Source organism: Elgaria multicarinata, chromosome 16, assembly GCF_023053635.1.
Source record: "Elgaria multicarinata webbii isolate HBS135686 ecotype San Diego chromosome 16, rElgMul1.1.pri, whole genome shotgun sequence".
NCBI lineage: Eukaryota > Metazoa > Chordata > Lepidosauria > Squamata > Anguidae > Elgaria > Elgaria multicarinata.
This window is the reverse complement of record NC_086186.1, coordinates 18,139,383-18,157,395: the sequence shown is the minus strand read 5'-3', so window position 1 is coordinate 18,157,395 and position 18,013 is coordinate 18,139,383. Positions and strand designations below refer to the sequence as shown.

The window sequence follows — 18,013 nt, the reverse complement described above, 5'->3', positions numbered from 1 at the left end:
CCTGCACACCATGTAGTTTTCTACGCATTACACTGGCACCATCATATGTTTGTGCTATGCAGTTCTTGATATCTATGCCACAACATGCTAAGATTTCCTTTATGTAATTCAGTAGTGAAGGAACATTAAGTGAATGGCATGGATGGAAACCGACAAAACGCTCATATCATAGATATGAACCGCCCAGAGAGCTTCGGCTATTGGGCGGTATAAAAATGTAATAAATAAATAAATAAATAAATCATAGAATTATAGAATAGCAGAGCTGGAAGTGGCCTACAAGGCCATCGAGTCCAACCCCCTGCTCAATGCAGGAATCCACCCTAAAGCATCCCTGACAGATGGTTGTCCAGCTGCCTCTTAAATGCTTCTAGTGTGGGAGAGCCCACAACCTCCCTAGGTAACTGATTCCACCGTCGCACTGCTCTAACAGTCAGGAAGTTTTTCCTGATGTCCAGCTGGAATCTGGCTTCCTTTAACTTGAGCCCGTTATTCCGTGTCCTGCACTCTGGGAGGATCGAGAAGAGATCCTGGCCCTCCTCTGTGTGACAACCTTTTAAGTATTTGAAGAGTGCTATCATGTCTCCCCTCAATCTTCTCTTCTCCAGGCTAAACATGCCCAGTTCTTTCAGTCTCTCTTCATAGGGCTTTGTTTCTAGACCTCTGATCATTCTGGTTGCCCTCTTCTGAACACGCTCCAGCTTGTCTGCGTCCTTCTTGAATTGTGGAGCCCAGAACTGGACACAATACTCTAGATGAGGCCTAACCAGGGCCAAATAGAGAGGAACCAGTACCTCACGTGATTTGGAAGCTATACTTTTATTAATGCAGCCCAAAATAGCATTTGCCTTTCTTGCAGCCATATTGCACTGTTGGCTCATATTCAGCTTGCGATCTACAACAATTCCAAGATCTTTCTCGTTTACATATTGTAATGGCAATATGTATTGCCATTATAGCAATAACAGAGAACTACTGACATTTGTTCCTTCTTACGTATGTCCTTAGTTTCATCATCAATTAACGCAAAGAAGCCCGCTTCCTTCACTTCATGAGAAATTGACTCCAGAACCGTTCTGCTCATAATGCTTAACAATTCATCTTGAATGGAATTGCATTGGGAGGATCTATTTTAGACTGGATTCTGGGATCATGTTTTGCGACTAAATGCAAGAGTTCAAGAACATTTCCCCTGTTAACACTTGTCTCACTTTCTCACTGTCCATGCTGAGCAATTATTTGTACAGCAGTGAGCAAAAGAATTTCTGTTAAGAGTGAAACATTAAAAAACAAAACACCAATAAGATTATACCAGGATGAAGATGATGATAGTGATGTTCTTGAAGCTGCTCACTCTGGCTATCCGGCTATCTATTTAATGTTAAACATTAAAACTTTAGCAGAACTATTATACACTGGGCAAAACAGGCTGATACCAAAAAGCAACATGCAAACAACAAACAAACAAAAACAATATAAAGGAAGACAATGTGCTGAACATTAAAAAACCCCAAAAGCTTTTTGCAACCATCACAGAAATATTCCACCACTCAGATTCAATTCACAAAAAGGCAAAAGTGGGGTAAATAAAACGTTCCTCAGTGCAGAAGATTTGAATAGCGTGTTGAGCATTTTCCTGATAAACAATAGTAGGAGGTGTTTTTATAAGACAGAGCAATAATATAAATGGAATGCTAGATTGTCAGCCGGCTGTCTTAAGGGAATGAAGTAAGATATCAGTAGCTTAAAGAAAAGAAGGAGACTCTTTCAAAACATACTTCATTTAAACGGGGCGCGGTTGGCAGCAGTGGGGGAAGGCAGCCCTGGAACTGGATCAAACCCTCGCCCCCACTGCCGCCTTGGCCATCCCAGAATGCAAGCAATTATAACAATAGTCCAGAAACTGGGGTGGCAAACTCTGGGGTGGGGGCACTTGCCCCCTCTGTGCCCTCTTGGAGTGCCACTGAGCACAGTGGCCAACCAGGGGGGGATCTACACTACTGCTTTAAAGCGCTTTAAAACACTTTATAACAGTTTTGACAATAGTTGGGGCCCAGGACACACTGCATATACAGTTTTCAAAACGTTTTCAAAGTGCTTTAAAGCGCTTTAAAAGCAGTAGTGTAGATCCCCCCCAGGTGCCCATAGGAAGCTCACAAGCAGGACATGAGTGCAACAGCACCCTCTCTCCCATGTTCCTCAGCAACTGGCGTACATAGGCCTCCTGCCTCTGATGCCGGATGTAGCATGTAGCCATGAGGACTAGTAGCCATTGATGCTAGACAGCCGTAGAGATCATCTAATCTAACCCCCGCTCAGTGCAGGAATCTGGCAACTACAGCATCTTTGAGAGATGGCCGTCAGGCCCTGCTTAAATTCTTCCAGTGAAGGAGAACCCGCCACCTCCAGAGGCAGCCGGTCCCACTCCTGAACACCTCTCACTGGCCTGGTCCAGACAGCGCATTAAACCATGCTGCTTAGCTACAAAATGGTTAATGGAATGCCTTAAGGTCAATGCACTATTATTATTATTATTATTATTATTATTATTATTATTATTTATTTATTTATTTATTTATTTATTTATTTATTTATTTATATAGCACCATCAGTGTACATGGTGCTGTACAGAGTAAAACAGTAAATAGCAAGACCCTGCCGCATAGGCTTAAGCAGCATGGTTTAGCACGGTGTCTGAACCAGGCCAAAGTTAGGAAATTTCGCCTAATGTTTAACCGACATCTGTTTCCCTGTCATTTGCACTCATTGATCCTAGTGCTGCCCTCTGGAGCAGCAGAGAAGAAAACCTGCTCCGTCTTCAGAGACCCAAGAGCAACCTTTAACTGCAAGCTGCACCGTGGGACCTGCTTTTAAGGGCGCGATCCTGTGCATGTCGAGACATGGCTGGCTGGGGCAGGCTGGAAGTTGTAGGGCTCCCCCTTCCCCCCTCCTGTGTAAACAGGCATAGGATTGCACCCGAAATGTCTCAGCCAGAACTCTAAAGGAGTTTTTCAAGATGCAGAACCCAACACCCCCCCCCCCCCCAAATAGACTCAGCGTCGTGGAGAGCTCCTTTACAGTTGTGGCTGGTCCTGGCTGTGAAACCCAGAATGGATTCAACGCTCCGCCGCAATCGAAGCCACCAGCCTCCTCCGGACGTGGAGGAGGGGGGTCGATTCGCATCCCAAAGCGAAGTGTAGCAATCGCGATTGCAGCAGGGGAAGGGAAGGGAAAGAGACACCCGTCTCCCCCCCACCCCGGTCCGGGTTTACTCTCCTCCCCCCCCCCTTTTCTGTTTCTTTCCCTCCTCCTTTGCAACTCGAAGCCAGCAGCTTCGCGGTATGTCCAGAATGCAACCAGGCGTCACAGGCCGGGGCGGAGCCGAGCCGAGCGCTCAGCTGGTGTAAACAGCGTGGCTTCACGATCGCCTATAAATAGGGAGGCTGGTGGGACGGTAAAGGGGGAAGCGGAAAAAAAAAGCCGGGCGTCTGAGCGCTCTGGGAAAGCCTCTGGCTTCAGGAGCGTGGCTGAACAGACCGGCCTTTGGCAAAGCGCAGCCAGAGGGCGAAGCGTTGCAGCGCCCCATCTCGCTCCCAAAGTTGACAGGGGTGCTAGAGGGCGAGGAAAACCCACCAAGCCTCGGAAAAGGAACAGTGGCGCTTTGGGGTTTTTTTAAAAAATATATATATATATTATTTTTTGTATTTTTAAACAACTAGATCGGTCCTCCTCTCTCAGCGCGCGCCCTCGGCCCGAAAAGGGGAAAAAAATAAAATAGGTAAGAGCTCTGGATGATGGCGATGGATGTCCAAGCGGGTCCGCCAGGAGGCGCTGTTGACGCTGGATTCGGAGAGACCGTTCCCCGGGATGGATCGGGTGATGGGTTTGGCGCGCCGGTGGCAGGAAGGGAGAGGGAGGGAGGGAGGGAGGCAGGCTGCAGTCCTCTGGGTAGGAGACCGGTTACCTGCGAGGACTCCTTGTTGAACTGGGGGTGGGGTGGGGGGGAGTTGCTCCTGAGTAGACGTGCCAAAGATTGCGCGTGCCAGGCCGAGGAGATCGCTTGCAGAACACGCCCGTGAGAAACTGGCGCGATTCGGCGGGGTTTGTTCCCAGGTAGGTAGGTAGGTGGGTGTGGAATTGCCGCCTTCACGCGCCATCCTATGCGTGTTTAGACAGGGGGGAAAGTCCCACATCTCCCACCACTTCGTGGGCGTTGTAGGATGCCCCCCCCCACGTCTAAACACGCGTAGGATTGGGCTTGAAGGCTGCATTTTTATTCCGTCTAAGCACGCATAGGATCGCAGTTCTCTGTCCAAATGTGCATAGCATCGCGCCCTAAGGTTGCCGTTTTCTGTCTAAACACGTATAGGATCGCGCCCTTCATATCCCAAATCCTGTGTGCGTGCGTGTGTGTGCGTGTGCGCGTGTGTGTAGGATTTGACTTAGTGCGCGGCTTGGAAACCTGTTTACACATCATCACAGTAATAAGATCGAATGCAAACTCGAGGAAACACAACGCACGGGGAGTGGATGGTGGTGGTGGTGGCGGGGAGAATCCGTTGCCGGTTGGCACCGCCATAGGCTGCCTCTGACGATTTGCGCGCCCGCGCAAGGAGGCGCGCGCTCCGCGTTCGCGCTTGCAGGATCCTTTCTTTGGCGCAGCGACGGCCGCTTTAAGGAAGACAAGAAGAACAGCTCGGGTTTGCTCCCTCAACGGCGCATGGATGGCCGGCGCAGCGCGCGCGCGCCTGGCGCAAAGCGGCCTTCCCACAGGTGCGCCGGGCGGGGCCGCGCTGCGCAGGAGCTCTGCCGCCGCCGCCTCCGCCGCTCGGCGAGGCTGCCGAAAGCCCCGTGGCCGGGTCCTCTTCCTTCTCCGCCTCGACATGCGCCTGAGCCTTCCTGGAGCGGATCCGCAGCGCGCAACCAGGTGGGTACTTCAAGCCGAGCACCTAGCCAGGCTCAATGTTAGCAAGGAGGGTCGCGCCCAAAAAGTAAAGTGGGGGGGGGGGGAGTTCATCTCGTTTGCAGGCTTTTCAAAGACAAAAATGTAAACTGCTTTTTAATAGTTTGTTAAAAAATGGGGGCATCGAAAATTTAAGGGGGGGGGGCAAGCTCCCTTCATGCTACCCCCTTCCCTCTCTCGCTCCTGTTGGCACTGGCATCGAGAAACCTAGCCAATGGTGCTCCAGCACAGAGTAGACCCCTTGAAGTGGATGGCCCTAGTTTACATAGGACTACCATGGGATTCTGCCCCAGACTCCATCCTCTTTGCATGTCCTTTGCTTGGGAAGTTACTCCCCGGGAAATGCTCCTCGTAAAGCAAGTGACCCAGCTTGGTCTGCCTTTCCCTTTCCCCCCCCCTCTCCTGCAGAGAGTTGCCCGTGGCCTGTGGCACACCTCGACCCGTGGCACCCAGGGCACAACAGCAGCCACGCGGCTGTCATTGGCAGAGGGCAGGCTCTGCGCTTGGAGCACTCCGCAACTTTTCATTCCTTGCTGATTCAGGAAGGAGGTAAGGCTGGTGGGGGAGGCCTCGTCGGCTGTGTTGGGGTAAAAAATCTGCCTGGGTGGGGCGTTTTGTGGCCGGGGGGGGGCAGATGGGTGGGGTGGGAGGCCGATCTTGTACAACTTTACTCCGGAGTAATCACCGTAGTGAGATGACTTATTCCGTAGTAAGATTCAGCAGGTTTTACTTCCAAGGATTTATTTACCTATTTATTACACGGCTATCCCACCTTTTCTTCCAAGTGTGTCCTCCTCTCTGTTTTAACCTCACAACAATCCTGGGAGGTAGGTTAAGTTGAGAATCAGCGCGTGGCCCCAAGTCATCCAGTGGGTTTCACACCCGAGCGGGGACTAGATCCCCCCCAGGTCTCCTGAGTCCCAGTCCAACACTCTAACCACTACACCACACTGTAATGATTGCACTGTAATCATAGGATTGACTTCTGGGTATGTCCAGAGACAATAATAGTTAATTTGGGAGTCAGTCCTCTGATTCTCCTGGGTGTATTTACTTGGAAAATGTGCATTTCCCATAAGGGGAGTTATTATTTCCAAGTAAACTCCAATAGGAACCATTTGTTGCAGCCCAACCCTCTGCACATATGTATTTATTTGGCAATAAAACTCACTGAGTTTGAGCGACTTACTCCGAAGTGTGTACCCCTTAAGATTGCATCCTGTGCTTACGGGGCTTGGACGAGAGGTAGAGGCAGAGGAGAGAGAGGCCAGGATTTCCACTGACATGCCCAAGATGGCTTAATGTGGCTTGGTTGCCAATTCCATGCTTTTGGATCGCAGAATCGTAGATTTGGAAGGGTACACCAAAAGGTCACCTAGTCCACCCCGTGCGGATTTTATGAACTTGTTACACTTGCAATTAGAAGGCCAAAAGGGCCTGTTCTCATCTGTTCAGAGCATCTTTGTCTAGCAAGTGTGGGTACTAATCTGGAAGAAACCTGCTCAATCAGAGCAATGGCTATTTTTTTTAGTCTAGCACCCTGTTTCCCACAGCACTGGCCAAGCAGATGGGCTGAGTCGCAGCAAATGCAGGCATAAAATGGGGTCTGGTAGCCCTAAAAGATTTCCGGATACACTGTGGTATAAATGTGGTCAAAAGCATCCATCAAAGCTCATGCCACAAAATCCGTAATTCTTCAAAGGGGCTGCAGGACTCAAGCCTTGTATTATGTACAAAATACGCTCATCCTTGCACACACATGAACATTTATCTGTCGTCCCCCTCCACACACACCACTGCTCCATTGAGCAAAGCAGCCTTCCCTAAACTGTTGCCCTCCAGATGTTTTGGAGAACCATTCTTGTCAGCCTCAGTCTGATAGTTAGGGATTGTGGGAATTATAGTCCAAAATCTCTGGAAGGCACCAGGTGGGAAAGGGCTGGTGTGTAGGGGATATTTTAAAACTGAAGTCTGATTTGCCACTCCAAACTGGGTCTTACTCCTTCTGAGTTGCCTCTTCTGCTTCATGGGGTTCTCTTTCAACAGATCTCTGCAACCTAACAGGTTGAAATTCAACAGGTGCAGCTGCTTTCTGGGTGACACAATTAAAAGCGTGTAACCTCTGTCTGCGACAGGTTTTCTGGGTGGACTTGTGTGAAGATGACAGAAAAGGCATTTTGATGGTGATTTTCTGCCCCGGGACGCCCTCCCCACCACCTCAATATCCTGTTGAATAGTTTCGTTCACTTTCAAATTGGCCCTATTTTGGTACAATGTTCTTCAGCATACTAAGTGCTTCACATCTTTCTTCCTCTCCCAGCAAAACTCTGTATGGAGTTGGGTGGAAAGTGAGCAACTGACCATGGTCAAATCACAGGATTTTTTTTTTTTAACCAAGCAGGAATTTGAACCCAGCTCTCACAAGCCTAGCACCTGATTCACTGAGCAGTACTGCAACTATATACAGCCTTCCCTGACCTGGGGCTCTCCAGATGTTTGGGACTTCAATTCCCATCAGCCCCAGCCAACATGGCCATTGGTCAGGAATGCTTGGAGTTGTTGTCCAAAACATCAGGAGGGCATCAGCTTGGGGAAGGATGTTATATGGGCTGGTTCAGACATGCATGTTTGCAGCATTTTGCTTGCATGAAACAACCTCCAACGGAATGCTTTTCATTGGTGTACTGCAGCCGCTACTCATTGAGTGTAGAGAAATCAAGTGAGTTGCATGCATGTGTGAATCTGCCCTACCTTGTTTCCTGGATGAGGTCCAAAAATGCAGTGGCCTTGTGCCACCATTTTTCTCAGCCTATTCTTGCTTCCTAATACAGAGCTGGTATATCAACCTCACCCTTAATGTTTTTATAGTGCTTTCTAGCATTCAAAGCATTATCTAATTTTGATCCTTCAACAACCCTGAAAGGTAAGCCACACTTATTATCCCCCATATCACAGGTGAGAAGACAGGCTGAGAGAGGGGGGCCGCCTAGTTCATGGCAGAGATGAGATTCGAACCAAGGTCTTCCTGATCTGAGGCTCAGTCGCTTAGCTGCTACGCTACTCCAGCTCACATATCCGAGAACATTGTCTTCCCTCTGCTTCCCTTCCAGGGATCCTAGTGTTTGCAGATGACCCAGAGCAGCCCATCACCTTAAGAGCTCGCAGCATCCTTCTGGAGGATGGCGGGGCGCTGTATGTCGGCTCCCAGGATTGCCCGTACCGCTCTAAGGCTGTCATTTCTCTGTATGGGAAAGCCACAGAAGGAGCCGACATGGCAGGCTATGGCAAAAAGTTCCTGGGCGTGGGCAGAGGCGGCATCCTGGAGTTGCATGGCAGAAAGCCTCGGTCCTGGACGCTTCTGGCAAAAACCCTGCACCCAGGCGGGCTCCGGTATGGACGGTACACCTCTGAGAAGCGCTGGAGCAGCCGTGGCCTCAATATTCGAATCGTGGATGCTGGCAATGCCCAAGTGGTGGCTACTGATCGCTTTGACACCCACCTCCTTGTAGACGAAAGCCGGCGATTGAGGGAATTCCTTGCCCGTCAGCCCCTGGGCAGCGTGGTGGCCGTGGCGGTGGGGGATTCCGCAGCTAAGAGTTTAACCCTGGAGACCCGACACTTTCTCAAGAACGTGCTACACAGCAAATTCATCCTGCATCTGCAATACAGGTAATTTGGCATGTGTGTTTTTAAATAACGTGTGGATGCCTTTTCATGAATTTGCGGGCTTATTAAACCAGGGGTGGCTTAACTGTATTACTTGGATCCTAATTGTAAATGGAAATATTATTTTAAATGTGGTTTTGAATCCCATACATTGGATTCCAGGCATCTCCCTCCTACTGCCCACCCCTGGAATACAGCTTCAGTCTCCTCCAACCTGGATTAGGACCAGGGTCTAGGGAGGTGGGGGAGGATGGAGATGGACACCTTCTCCCCCATGCAAGCTGAGGAAGGAGTAAACTGAGGTGTCATCTGTTTTATCACCAAATGCAAGGATCCTTTGTACATCAGGTTCAGGAAGGCTTCAATACAAGCTCGAGGTGCAAGGGAAATGGACTTTCTGGCTGTGAAAACTATATATCATGTTTTCCTTCCATTGGTAATAAGGATACTTAGGTTGGATCGGGGCCAAGGACTCTCACATTTAGGGTCTACGGCACTCGGCACTCGGATGTTTGCCTCCCTTTATTTATCTTTTGAATAGTCTTGGCTCTTGATGAGAATGCAAGTAATCACAAGTTTGGAGTTGCCTTTTAACGGGAAGCTATAGAGCTATCCAGTTCCAGCAGGGAAGGGGGGTGTCCCAGCAGGCTGTTTTTTCAGTCCCATTAAGTTGGGTCACTCAGCACTTGTGTGGGTGCGTGTTGCGATCCCATTTGCAGCTTGCGAATGTAGCCGTGAACGCCTCCAAGACAGCTCGATTGCAAACCCTGGAATTGCCACCATGGACAGCTCCCTGGCTCCCGTCCTAACTGATCTACCGCTGTCCACGGCCAGATTTTTATTGCAATCGGCGATTAGTCTCAAGGAGCCGATCTGCTTTCGTGTACCTCGGACCTGCGTCCCCAATGCGAGGACCGCCGAAGCTGAAACTTGCCTTTGCCCTTGTGATTGCCTAACGATCAAATCGGAGTCAGTAGCCTGAGTCCTCTCTCAGTTGCTGCTGTCGTTCCGGATAGGCATTTCTGTCTGTCTGATTGCTTCATTGCACAAAATCTCTTCCCATTCGGCCTGAAATATACCATGAGGCATGATTGAAATATACCGTGAGGTGCTCAGCTGATTGAGATAAATGGGGCACTGCTTAAAGTAGAGGCTGCCTGCTGCTTGTAACGCTGGTGGTGTTTTGTCAACAAGACTCCGGGGCTGGGCGGTTGAATCTCTATTAGCCTGAGAGTCAGGTTCCATTTCAGAAAAGCTCTGCCCCACCGTATTCCTCTGGTGGGTGTGGCCAAAGGCAGAAAGGGGAGGGGCTTCTTTTGGCCTTAAAGCTCTTACTGGCAGAAACTGAGCCTTAAGAGAAGCATTTCAATCTTTAAGAACTGAACGTGTGTTTGTGTGTGTTTGTGTGTGTTATAAAAGCTGGTTGGTGGTCTGGGGAGGGAAAGGATTGGGGTCTAGGTAAGGGGATATGATCATCTAGGGTACTCTGGATGGCTGCATTTGGCCCAACAGTGGGTCGTACTTGCCCCGGGCCTCAAGTTCTGTGCCACGGCTGTACGTCTACAGCTTGCATGCTGTTTGGACTTGAGTGGTTCTGTGCCTCATCAGGAGTTCCAGAACCCATCTGGCTGGCCCACTTGGCAACGTTAGCTTCTGAATTCCATTTGTACGGCTTGATTTCAAGCCATTACTTTCCCAAGCCTGCTTATTCTGGAAGGAGGAAGTGGTATCAGTATTAGGGGTGTGCACGGACCCCCCGCTCCGCCCCGCGGGCCAATCCGAAAATTTTGGATCGGCCCGCTTCACTCCGCACCGCCTATACTCCGCTCCTCTTCGCCGCGGAGCTCCGGCTCCGAATAGGAGCTCCGCAGTGGAGGGGAGTGGCGCCAGGTAAGGCCGGGAGAGGAGGGCGGGGGGTTTACCGGGCCCTGCCGCCATCGCCGTCCGTGCAGCGACGGCGGCAGAGCCCGGTAAGGCACCAAGGGAGAGGGGGGCCTTACCTGCCTCCGTCCGCAGTCCGTCGCCGTCTTCAATTGAGCCCGCGGTTCAACCAGGAAGTCTGGGCCGCAAGCAGCCCAGACTTCCTGGTTGAACCGCGGGCTCAATTGAAGATGCCGATGGACCACGGACGGAGGCAGGTAAGGGAGAGGAGGGTGGGGGGGTTACCGGGCCCTGCCGCCGTCGCCGCCCGTGCGGCGATGGTGGCAGAGCCCGGTAAGGTGGGCGCAAGCGGCCCAGACTTCTTGTTTGAACCGTGGGCTCAATTGAAGACGCTGACAGACCACAGACCGCGGACGGAGGCAGGTAAGGGAGAGGAGGGCGGGGGGGGGGTTACCGGGCCCTGCCGCTGTCGCCGCATGGGCAACAGCGACAGCGGCAGGGCCCGCTAAACCCCACTTACCTTTCCGGCGGAGCTCCGGATCGAGGCGAAGGATCCGCCTTCACCTCGATCCTCTTCGCCACGCTCCGCTGGCCCCCCAATCCTCTTCGCCTCCGCCTTAAGGGCAGGCGAAGCCCCCCGCTCCGCTCCTGCTTCTCCGGTCCGATTAGAAGCGGAGCACATCCCTAATCAGTATAGGAGTATGGATAGAACAGATCACGTCTGTGTCCCTTTCAGTCCTAATATGTAAAGTCTTCCTTCCAACAATAAGGACTAGAAACTTTTTTTAAAAAAAATGAAAGCTGAATTCTGAGCCCATTGCTTTGGAAAGAGGAACCTGTCTCAGTGTAGGAGGATGGGATAGATTACCTTCCTTTTGGTCACACAGATATAATGTCTACCTTGAATAATAAGGGCTCGAAATGTTTTGAATTCTGCAAGATTGAATTCAGATTCTGTGCTGCTTTTGTTGAAGTTCACGGATAATTTCTTAGAATGCACGTTTTCATTTATCATAGGCCGTGTTCAGAAAATACTTTAATCCATGGCTTTAACCAAGATGAATAAGGCCTTTTGCCTTATTCACCATGGTTAAAGCCATGGTTTAAAGTATCTTCTGAACAGGGCCAAAGACACACATACACACTTCATATGTGTGCATTGACATTGATATATCCAAATCTATGCAGCTACAATTTCCCCTTTTCCTCTTCCTTGTTTTGTGTTGTTCTGTTGAAATCTTACAATAAAAATAATTAAACGTATCTAACTCTGCACTTCCCAGCTCCCTTTTGACCTGTAAACTGTGGACTGCACTGATAGAGGTCTGTCTATTCTGACTTTTAAAAAAGGTTAGACTCTCTCTGACCTGGTTCAGACAACACGCTAAACCATGCTGCTTAACCACAAAATGGTTAAGGGAATGCATTAAGGTTAATGCATTCACAGCATGGTTTAGCGTGTTGTCTGAACCAGGCCATTGTATGCATGAAGTTATAATTGCTAAATGAAAGTAAACATGATTCTGTCCACCTAAAGTCAGCCAAAGGGGTACACCTATGCAAATCTAAATTAAAACCACTCCCGAATGTCTTGACGTCTTGGTGTTGCCCCCATTTTCATAGGCCTTCTTCTCCCCCTCCAGACAGCCCTGGGCTCTGGTTGGTGTCCTTGGAGGTGACACATCTTCTACCGCAGAAGACACCGAGCCATCTCCAGGGAATGGAACGACAAGGCTGGCCACAGCAATGAAAGACTGTAAGACCTACGATGGCGTCAGCTTTAGAATCACTGCTTACAGCGGCTGGATCAAAGGTTTCCAAAGTCCTTTTCTAATCTTGTGTTGAAGTGTTCCATTTTATCTGTTCCCGAGTCTTTGTTTCCCTTGAACCAGCAGTATCCCGTTAGATATGTGTCCCTTGGTGCTACGGTGTGTCTCTCTGTACCCTTACGTCTGACTGGTCTCCCGGTTAGGATGATTGGATTAATCAGTCAAATTTGCTTGTGAATAAACCAGGGTTGTTGAACCTCTTTCAGCCCGAGGGTTGAATTTGATTTCAGAGAACCAGTGATGGGCAGGGCAAAAGGGGTGGAGCCAAAATACCAGCATCTGTTAGCTTAACATAAGAACGTAAGAAGTGCCCTGCTGGATCAGACCAAGGATCCATCTAGTCAAGCACTCTGTTCACACAGTGGCCGACCAGCCATCGGCCAGGAACGAACAAGCAGGACATGGTGCAACAGCACCCTCCCGCCCATGTTCCCCAACAACTGGTGCACACAGGCTTACTGCCTCGGATACTGGAGGCAGCACATAGCCATCAGGGCTAGTAGCCGTTGATAACCTTCTCCTCCAGGAATTTATCCAACCCCCCCTTTAAAGCCATCCAAATTGGTGGCCATCACTACATCTTGTAGTGAGTTCCATAATTTAACTATGCACTGTGTGAACACTCTCACTGCCAGCATCTACACCTTAGGAGAGGCGTTTCAACTTTTCTCAGTGGGGCGGGGGCAGAGAGGGACCTGCAGGAAACCACCAAACTATTGGTGGTTGGGGGGAAGGCGGCGTGGCCAGGGCCACCCGTGGGACACTTTGAGAGCTGGCTCTGGTTCCCATGTGCGGGCGTGCATAGATATAATCCGCCCGAGTTGTTCCTTAAGTAAACCGCCCAGAGAGCTTCAGCTATGGGGCGGTATATAAATGTAATAAATAAATTTTATAAATAAATAATTGTTGCTTTTTAAAGAACAACAAAAAAAAGCAACAACTTGGATCGACTCTGAACCAATTTATTGGTTAAACATTACAACTCTAGCATTTCCCCCATATGTTTATCCCTGCCAACTAGACAAGGTGGTAGGTTTGGGCTGGTAGTCAACTGGCAACCTCTTCTTTGGCTGTAGAAGTTAAGAATGGCCTTTGTATCCATGGCTGCCCACCTTTTTCATTGCATCAGGGTATCAAAAGAAGCAGATTATATTATATTATATTTCTATACCACCCAATAGTCAAAGCTCTCTTGTGAAAGCAGCGAAGGGTTCTTGCTTTCCCGATCCTGTGTGAGTTGAGGCCTAACCAGCTTTCCCCATCCTGGTTCCCCCACCTCCCAGAGGTTTGAGTTACATTTCCCATCAGCCTCTGCCAGCATAGCCAACGGTAAGGGGTGATGGAATTGTAGTCCAAAACATCCAGAGGTCACAAGGTTGGAGATGAATGCCTTAGGTTTAAACTAGATGAGACACAATTCATGAAATTAATATATATATATATATATATATATATATATATATATATATGAATGAAGTGGTTCAAATGCAGTCCAAAACTACATTTCCCATCAGCCTCAGCCAGCAAAACCAATGGTCAGGGATGATGGGAGTTGTAGGCCTAAGCACCTGGAAGGCACTGGGTTGGGGAAAGTATACACACAGGCTCACTTTATTCAGGATCAAGCATTCTTTGTCTGCTCTATATTATTATTTTTATTTGTTTGTTTGCTAAAAAGTTATGTCCATTCCTCCAAGGAGCTTAAAGTACTATACCTCATTTCCCTGCTCACCTCTTCTCCTTGCAATAACCTTGTGAAGGAGATTAGGCTGAGATTGGTCCAAGATTTTGTAAACCACCCAGAGAACTTTGGCTATGGAACGGTATATAAATGTAATAAATAAATAAAATAAATAAGATCACAAAGTGAGCTTCTCAGCTGAGTAGGGATTTGAACAAATCTAGATATTAATTTCTAATAAAATTAGGGAATCACTGGCTCACCCTAGGTCAAATACTTGATCCTTTTATTGATCTACCAATTGACAAAATTAGAAACTTGACTTCTGGGTATCTTCCCCACCAAGATCAAAGCCAGGAGGATCTGTTTGATCTCTTGAATGGCAGTGGCATTTATCTGTTACCTAACAGTGCTTGACAATAGATAATTGTAGACTACAGTAGTTCAGGATTTAACTTTCCCTTTTTGATAACAATGTAACCGGTTTTGTTTGTTTGTTTGTAGTTATCTCTGTATCTCTCCTTATTACTGATCAACTAAATTAACACTTTAAATCTCTGGTCAGAAATGTTTGTTTTTCTTGGAGAAGAATATGTGGCAACCTTCCACAACTTTTTGCCCTCCAGATTGTTTGGACTACAACTCCCAGGAATTCCTGACAGTTAGCCATGCTGGTTGAGCCTGATGGGAATTGTAGTCCAAAACATCTGTAGGGCACCCGTTTGAGGAGAACTGATGTAAATAACAGCAGCTCAGAGTTTCAACCCCACTCACAAAAGCAGTGTGGCTCTCTGTATACAACTACAACTCCCATCAGCCTTAGCCAGCATAGCTAACAGTGAGGATGCTGGGAGTTGCATTCCAAAAACATCTGGAGGACCACATGTTTCCTGTCTCTTGTCTAAGGAAGGGTTGGGCAACTTGTAGGCCTCCTGATATTTTGGCTTGCAACTCCCATCAAACCTACCCATCATAGCCAAGGGTAGGGGATGATGGGAGTTGTAAGTGAAACATCTGGAGAGCCTGAGACCCCCTGTTGTAAAGCCCCCTGCTAGCAAGCTGTAATACAGGGATGAGGAACCTACGTCCTTTCCAATGTTTTTGGAGTCCATCTCTCATCAGCCCCAGACAATGTAGCCAATGGGGCAGGGCTGATGGGTGTTGTAGTTCAACAAAATCTGGCAGGCTACAGGTTACCCACCCCTGCTCTAAGGCTTCCAATGCCACGTCCTCCACAGGCCAAGTGACATCCAGAACTTTTCTATTTTATTGATATACTGCCCATTGACAATAGGTTCTGTTAGGTCGATAAAGAGATCACTTCTGGTATATTAGGGGTGGGCAATTTGTGTCCTTCCAAATGTTTGAGCTTACAACTCCCATCAGTCCTAGCCGATCTAGTCAATGGTGGTAGAGGATACCTCCGTAGGATATGCGAACCCTCAGGTATGTGAACATCCGGGACTGGGCCGAGATTCTAAGGCGAAGAACAAGATGGTGCCCCCTCCCTATCCATGTACAAAAGCTGAGTGGACTGGCAGTTGAATCTGCCTCCACCACTGGCAATGGGACAACATCGTTCACTACAAGGCAGGCCAAGTGGTGCACAGCTCTCTGCTCCAACACATTGCTGCCTCTTCCCAGCACCTTCCGCCCTAGGTGACCGCCTCGACCTGCCTATTGGTAGAGCCGGCCCTGTGATCAGCTGCAGAGATACATGTATTTGATCACCTTTTCCTCCTCCTTCCAGGAGTGCCCCATCATGGATTTAAAGTGGAAGTATCTGAAGGCATAGTTTTGGATTTGGTGGATGAAGTGACGAGTTGGCTACCCGGAGATGAAGTTGTAGTTGCCAGCACTGACTACTCCATGCATCAAGCCGAAGAGTTTCGCTTGCTCCCTTGCCCCGAATGTCAGAGTAACCAAGTGAAGATTGACGGTATGACCCCAAATCCTTCCTAAACTGTCCTTTGTAGTGACAGGTCCTTGTGAGTTGTTGCGTTTTTGGTAGTATGGAAAACGTGGTGTACCTCATCTCTTTATGAACAACTATCATGATGAATTGACTTGTTAGTGTAAAACTAAAATAGTCTAGAGAAAATGAGATCAGCTTGAGTCAAAAACTGTTTGATTTGTTTCCCCTTTATTGAATGTCTTGGGAAAACCATTGGTCACATGCTCTAGTCTTCTAATTAATTCTCCCCCCGCCCCAAGGGCTGTCTGTCGGGTCTTCGCATTACTCCATTTCCCATTTTCCTTTGGCATTGATCAGTTCCATTAGATTAACATAGTTTTTTGTTTAGCAATAACGCAGGAGGCCAAGGACGGATAGGTGGAACACGAAGAAGATAATCGTTCGATTTTTTAAAATGTTTTTTTAATGTTTTTGTATTTTTTTTAATGATTCCCACTGCATCACTGATTTTAACTAGACTGAGGTTAATAGTAAAGAGAAGTTTATTTGTGTAGCCAAAGCCATTACAAACATATATATAATCAAATAAAACAGAATAATCAGATATATTACAAATATATAAGATTACATTACAAGACTAAGATCATAAAGATCTTAGGTATAAAAATTAGGTATAAAGAAGTTTGGGATATAGCTATTAATGATAAACTGACTTGTAATATTAAATTGAGAAGAGGTATAGCTAAAACAAATGATTTTGAAGGAATTTGGAAACAGTTCCTAATATTTGTGCTTTCTAAGGGAAGTGGGAAGCCGCCAGCAGAAGAAAGTATGAGATTTGGAATCAGGAATGAGATCCCGAGGTGGGGGGTGCACTTATATGTTATGTTTGATTATGTTATGTAGATATGATATTATGATATTCAACATTTATTCAACATTTATGTAGTATGTTGTTTTCTTTAATTGTAATGGTGTATGTTTAAGTATTGTAGAAAATAAAAAAATTTTTTTTTTAAAAAAAAAGACTAAGATCATCCAAAAACGTTGTTCTATAGATTCTATTCAGTCGCAACTTTAAACCTGATCATCATCATTAGAAAACGTCCTCCTTAAAACTGATGCTTTCAAAGCAAAACAGGCTACTTTTTCAGAAACGGATGGAGTAGTATCCCCCAAAGAAAATTTAGTCAAATATGAATGAGACCTATTAGGTATAAGACCTAGGTCTTTAAACAAAGCTATTCTTACATCTTCATAAATTGGGCAGACAAGCAGGTAGTGAGTTAAATCTTCAACTATATTAGATCCACATGGGCAAACTCTTTCCTCCAAGGGGATCCGTGGGTAGCGTCCCTGAATCACTGCTGAGTTCATTGACTGGCACGGAAGAACTGTAAATGCATATCTCCACTTAGAATTAGTTATACTATTTAAATATTGAGGGTAAGGCATATGAATAGGCAATTTAGCATACCAGGGGGCAAGTTTTGACAAGCAGGCAGAAGTGCGATCATCTTGGAAATCATATTTTAGGATATGAGACTTCAAATAATGTGCTGCTCTCTCAAAACTTAGAGCACCTAAAGAATCCAGTGAAAGACCATACAAATCAGTAAGATGCAGAATTTCCTGATTCCAAGGCGGATTTATCTTACAGTTGTATCTTGACATTTCTTCAAAGGCAGCCAAAACTAAAGCTGAGCCTATTCCTTTTCTCAATTTCAACTAGACTGAGGGAGTCATTCTCCATTTTGTTTATTTGGGCCAGGTAATCCACTTTACCTTCATATGGGTGAGATTGTCGACGGTGTAGACATGAGAGCGGAGGTTGGCCTGTTGACCAGAAATATACTGATCCAAGGAGAAATGGAGGATTCTTGTTATGGGCCAAACTACTGCCAGTTTTTCAGCTTTGATACATTTGGAGGGCAGATTAAAGTAAGTATGTTTCAACGGCTGTTGACCCAAATCCACCCCAGAGTTTGGGGGCATCTAAATCTCCCGGTACTCAAAAGACATACTCAAAAGGTCTCAGGTTGCAACCCAGCACACTTGGAGGGCACAATATGCAATTT

General features: G+C 47.4%; 1 protein-coding gene across 1 annotated transcript in view; it reads left to right on the top strand.

Annotated features, from left to right (window-relative positions):
* Positions 1 to 3,804: 3,804 nt before the first annotated feature.
* The window catches only part of LOC134409752 (inactive cell surface hyaluronidase CEMIP2-like), an 88,336-nt gene continuing 74,127 nt past the window's right edge, over positions 3,805 to 18,013 (top strand). Inside the window, exons 1-6 of the mRNA XM_063142652.1 lie at positions 3,805 to 3,883; positions 5,372 to 5,512; positions 8,074 to 8,632; positions 12,154 to 12,323; positions 15,771 to 15,959; positions 17,707 to 17,876. Coding sequence (XP_062998722.1) covers positions 3,805 to 3,883; positions 5,372 to 5,512; positions 8,074 to 8,632; positions 12,154 to 12,323; positions 15,771 to 15,959; positions 17,707 to 17,876 — 1,308 coding nt within the window. The remainder of the gene's footprint in view (positions 3,884 to 5,371; positions 5,513 to 8,073; positions 8,633 to 12,153; positions 12,324 to 15,770; positions 15,960 to 17,706; positions 17,877 to 18,013) is intronic.